General features: G+C 40.8%; 1 protein-coding gene across 1 annotated transcript; it reads right to left on the bottom strand.

Annotated features, from left to right (window-relative positions):
• Positions 1–380: 380 nt before the first annotated feature.
• On the bottom strand, positions 381–962 carry LOC135463287 (sarcoplasmic calcium-binding protein-like). The gene has a single exon (XM_064740537.1). It carries the CDS (start codon positions 960–962, stop codon positions 381–383), a length of 582 nt encoding a protein of 193 aa, XP_064596607.1.
• Positions 963–5,866: the final 4,904 nt, after the last annotated feature.

Raw genomic sequence — 5,866 nt, 5'->3', positions numbered from 1 at the left:
CATCTGTACCTTACACAGTAATTGCGCCGCGGTACTAGGGTCACATACAAACTATTCGTATCTATTAAACATACTGTCTGAAAGCAATTGTGTACAAATAATACTCAAGATGTGTACCATCGACACACGTCAATTGTAAAGAATTTGCACAGGAGCATTATTGTGTACCTTGCATGCATTATCCTTATGTGCCTACATATTTAATGTGTGCAAAACTGTGTACCTTTGATACAATTTACACCGGGGGCTACTCAAACACATGTGTACAAAACGGTACACATTTGCTTTCTGAGAGCAGATGGAATGGATTTGACTGCATGAATGCTATTTAACCATACAGCAAAAACAGACTAACTCATTCAAAGATAGCGCTCACATATCTATGGCGAGTTATTGTTTTGGGGAAAATTGAACAGGTATCCTTTATTATCAGTCTCGCTGTCATTAAAGTTGAACTCTACCATTGCTCTCCGGAACTCGGTGCGGTCGATGACCCCACTCTTGTCCAGGTCTAAGCAGTCGAACACCCGGCCTATATAGCCTGTATTTTGTACGCCCATAATGGCGAACATCTTAATGTATTCGCCTCTGGTTATCACTCCGTTACCGTCCACGTCTATAGCGTCGTGCATGCTGTCCGCCAGCTCCTTTGTATGTGCCAGAAACACCGGCCTGTTCTCCATGAACAAAGACTTAACGGCACGGACGTACTCCTCTTCCGTGGCAATGTTCCTTGCGCTCCCCACCTCCATTTTGAACACGTTCCACCAGCCCTTGAGGGCCTGTCGAATGTCCATCGCTCGGTTTCCTGTTACCTGATAGGCTGAGATCAATCTCTCGGCGATATTTCGAAAGTCGTCCTCGCTGACCGACTTGTCGTCGTTGACGTCCAGGAAACGGAAGAAACTTCGCCATTTTCTTTCGAGAACTTCATAATTCACCTCATCGGTTGGTTTATCCATATGTTTCCTGGGGGAAAACGAGAAGACAGAAATGCTGAATTAGCAGACGACATTTGTCCAAAACATACCTTCTCTGATCAATAGCCTTCTGTAGCTTTCGGTATTTCCTAAGTCCTACTTGACTCCACCTTGGTTCCGAAATTTGTACATCACTACGATGGAGTCACTTAACCTTAGCGGTATGTATACTTTTCTTGGAGTGGTGCCTCAGGCATTTATAGTATTTTCTTGGAGTTATGCCTCAGGCATTTATAATATATATCCTGTGACAGTACAGACCTGTACAAATATGCTAGCTATAATTTCGTCGGCCTCACGTTTATTCTCGAGCTGGTCTCCAAGATCAAAGACCAACGTTAAAATGAAATCAGCTGTAAATAGCGAATTCAGGTGGCGTCAAGTAAGACTACGTCTTTCCCGCCTGCTGATGGGTTGCGATTGTATACATACTGTATAGTTTGTTACTCGCCGTTTATAAGGGTTAACATCTTGTTATCAAAGTTTCGGACATTCCACACTGACTGCCAAACTATATCATTAGAGCTTTTTAGCAAGACACTGCCCAGCCTATAGATGTATGAGTGAGTGGGTGAGTGAGTGCTTGGGGTTTAACCTCGTACTTAACAATGTTTCAGTCATATCACGACGAACGAATCCTTAGAGTGCATGTAATGCGCCTCCTTGTTGCAGGGCGGATTTCCAACGCTCTTTTATCTGGTGCTGCTTCCGAATCTGGTGCTGAAACGCCTAACCGAAGGCAAGTAAGTCATCCCACCCGAGCCATTATACTGATATGGGTCAACCAGTCGTTGCACTTTCCCCTTTATGCTGAACGCCAACCGAGGAAGTTACAACTTTAAAGTCTTAGGTGTGACTTGATCCAGGATTGATCCTGGGTCTACCGCTTCCGAAGCGGACGCTCTACCAGCCGGTTATACAGAAGTATGACCCATAAACCATACACGATTCTTACATGTCATAGCTGAATGTTAGTGGTTTACCGCTGATGCTTGGTAAATGTCGTTCAAGTCATGACCTGTCCGTAAACATCAAGCTTGCTGCGTAGCAGGCAGTGTATAATTGGAGGGAGTTGTCAACCATTGACCTCCGCCGAATCTGGGTCACACTATATGCATGTATACAGATAACCCAGATGTTCTTTTAGGATGAAGTGGCTCTTCAATCACGCACATTCTCATACACAACAGGGGAATTAAGGTGGACTAAATAAGGGAGATGAAGGGAGTGAAAAAAGCTATTGACATTTGGTTTTAATTTTTCAGTATAACAAACGCACACAAACTCATCGAACACCAACTTTTAAATCAGACTGAATTTAAATCGGACTGCCAATAGTGTATATTCTAAAAAACAGATTTTGTATCTCATCAATTGTCATTTTAAATGACTCTGTTTTAGCCCTGCAGTAGATTCTGTAAATACAATGGAGTAGTATACATCGGGATCTTCAACATGGTTGGATGAGAATCTTTTCTAGTTATCTGTAGGCTAAACATAACCTAGACCTACAATATTATCCAATCTTTTTGACGTGTGTACGATCTTCTTAACTAAGAAGTCTTGTTTGTTGTTCTTCTTTTATGATTTCGTAAACTACAACCAAGGTCTTTGGAAGATTTGCTTTATATTAACATTTGGAATCACTGCTACCCGTTGGCCTACTGACGCCAGTGAACAGAAATAATTTGTATGTTAAGTGACAGCTTATATAAGCGTTCTTCTTCTGGCGAATGTGTTCGCGATTTACAGTAACGACTAAGGGCTTTAAATGGAGACAATTCAAAGTCTGTATCAAGACGAGTAGGTAAAACTCCTAAGATGTCTTGTTCAGACACAAACTGCCATGTACCGATGCATAACGAAATGTGAACATATTCTAATACAAGTATGAACAGGTAGCCTGGCAGGGACTGTTATTGCCCTTGGGTCTGAGCCGAAGCGGTGGCTTTTGGGCTGCGCTCATGGTAGTAGCGTCCTGTCTCGTCATGAATTCTTTACTTGATCAGCATGACAGAGTAAAATATGATCAGATAGGCCTACTGATACTATGGGCGTACTTTTGTGGAGGCCATAGGCGTTGTTTTCTATCGTGATTTAAAAAAAAATTAGAATCGTAGTGTGGTTTTTACTGGTGATTGGCCTGTTCAGGACTCTTAAACCAGTCCTAAAATACTACACTAGTTTTCATGCTGCGCACGCGCACAATATTCATTAACCCGTAATGATAGTTGCTAGACAGAAACGCAACGATAGTTGCAGGATAAAAGATTTGATACTATATTAATGCATGATCGGTACAAAGAGTGCTCTATTCACACAAAAATCATTCGGCTACAACAAAATCTCCATTCGTTCAAAACCACTGAAAATTCTGTATCAAAGCACGCGAACTCATTTGTTTAGGGGCCTTGAAGTCTATGATTAACGTGTAACATAGGTCGTGTTAATGGGAGTGTAACGTTTATGATAATTTCAATGAACATGACTGATCACGTACTGTAACATTGTAACTACATTATACTTTATGCGGTATCACATCATGACTTCTCAAAGAATCTTTGAATGGATGCTTGGGTCTTGGGTGTGTATACACATACTGTGGCCTCTTGTGGCAGGACGAGTCCATGCCGCCATTGAAGTATCATAGCGAAGACACCAGATATGACACCCCACCCAGTCACACTATACTGACACCGGGCTAAACAGCCCTGTTTCATTGCTCTAGCCTCTCAGTCAGTGCTGAGCGCCAAGCGAGGCATCAACAAGGGCCATTTTAATAAATAAAGTCTTTGTATGACCCGACCCAGGTTTGATAAAAAGTCTCCCGAGTTCTTAAATTCAGATCGTCTGGAAATTGTTGAAGTGTTGTTTTGATGTACAGATATAAAATCCAGGGCACCCTTGTACGATGCCCTCTAAAAGTACACGTAATTACCATGGCGACGTAATGCTTACAGTTCTGGTTTCCATGGTAGTTAAGTGCTCTTAACGTTTCGTGCAAGTGAGACCTTGTGTCGAGATTTGCTCTGGTATATATGAATTGTCAACCAGTTACATGGGTGACACCTCAGTGATAATCGGAAAACCACTTTGCTAAAGAAATTTCAAGACGAATCGCCATCTAAGTGCACTAAAGCAAACATGTCAAGAATCATGCTAAAGAAAAACACTTATCCTTCGATGAAAAATATGGTTTCGAGACAAAGTTCAACCAAATTCTCCACCGACACCAAAAACAACTAAAACAAAGATTCCAGCCTTTAAAGTCACTTAAGTCACTTATCTCAATGAAAAATCAATGGGCGAAACTGCAGCAGGGGTTGCTTGTTCTTAAACGGTGAGTACAGACTGAGAACAACTGAACTGCCATATTGTGGCTATATGATAGGTGAGTGTTTATTTCGATGGTCGAATGCTTTCGTGGATCATTGGACTTCTTAAAAGTGGGTACAGATAGTGAACAAATGAATAATTATCTTTGGAGATACGTCTATGGCGAACTCTTATAACGACGATTCAGTCTTTGTGAGGACCGTTTTAGCACATTGAGACTTTCTTTAACAGACGCAGAATGACGTAATATAAATATCATATAGACAGATGTCTGAAGTAGTTTCACTGATATAATCTGTCAGGTGACTCGTCTCCGGCTCTACACAATACTCAGATGTGTTTCGTGTATATGTGATTGCAAAATGCCGGCAATTTCAACATAAAGCCTTAATACAAAACATTAACGAAATCGATATTTAAATAAAGTGCATGGTAATTTACTAATTAAACTTCGAAGGAAATATCCTGATACCTTGCGAATTTATCTTCAAAATTAAGTCTTTTAAATCTGCTCAACAAAGCAGAATGCATAAAGGTGATGTATATTGTATTTGTTTTCTGCACATGAAAAGGATGTAAACGTAAACGACAGGTAAACGACAAAGATTGCTAGTTTACCGTACAAAGACCCACATTACCAATCTCTTGGTAGGCTGAAAATAAATTGGGCACGGTGCAGATGAGTTTTTCTTATTCTTTTTTGTTTCAAAAGTTATACTTGTATTTAATTATGGAAGGATTGAACACAACAAAAATTTAACAAAGCAGGTAACACTGACCCGTGTACATTAACAAAGCAGATGACACTGACCTCTGTACGTTAAGAAATCAGATGACACTGACCTCTGTGCGTTAAGAAATCAGATGACACTGTCCTTTGTACGTTAACAAAGCAGATGACACTGAACTCTGTACGGTAACAAAATTAACACTGACACATGTACATCAACACTGACAAAAAGCAGGCATATTGACATTAATGAAACTGTCGACAATGAAAACAACACGAACTCCGATACAGACACCAACACTTGCACGTGAACGTGGTACTGGTATACAAAACTGAGACATACACTAATGTACACAAATCTTACAACACTGACACCAGTATACTTGCAAAGCTCACAGCATTGACAACAATACACTGGTAAAGCTCACAACACTGACACCAGTACACTGGCAAAGCTGATAATACTGACGCCATACAATACATGAACAAAACCCACGACATACACTGGCACAACTGATTTATAACGTTCAATTCTATACTCTAACAAGGTTGGTTACATTCATGCATATAGACTATCATGGTTATCAACATGATTACAAAAATCATGAGGCCCCCGTGACCTAGTGGTTAGCCAATGACTCAAGAGCCTCTCACTCCGGTCGTAGATAGGAAAGTCTGACGATAATCTGGGGATGGTCGCAGGTTTCGTCCGTTGACACCTGGGTATGAAAATGTTGAGCATACGAAACAATTTAATCCTGGTTGTTAACCCGGATTCTATACATGCTTTTGGCTAGCTGGTTATAAACAACAAAACATT

The sequence above is a fragment of the Liolophura sinensis genome, chromosome 1 (genome assembly GCF_032854445.1).
Source record: "Liolophura sinensis isolate JHLJ2023 chromosome 1, CUHK_Ljap_v2, whole genome shotgun sequence".
NCBI lineage: Eukaryota > Metazoa > Mollusca > Polyplacophora > Chitonida > Chitonidae > Liolophura > Liolophura sinensis.
This window is presented reverse-complemented; position numbering and strand designations above follow the sequence as displayed.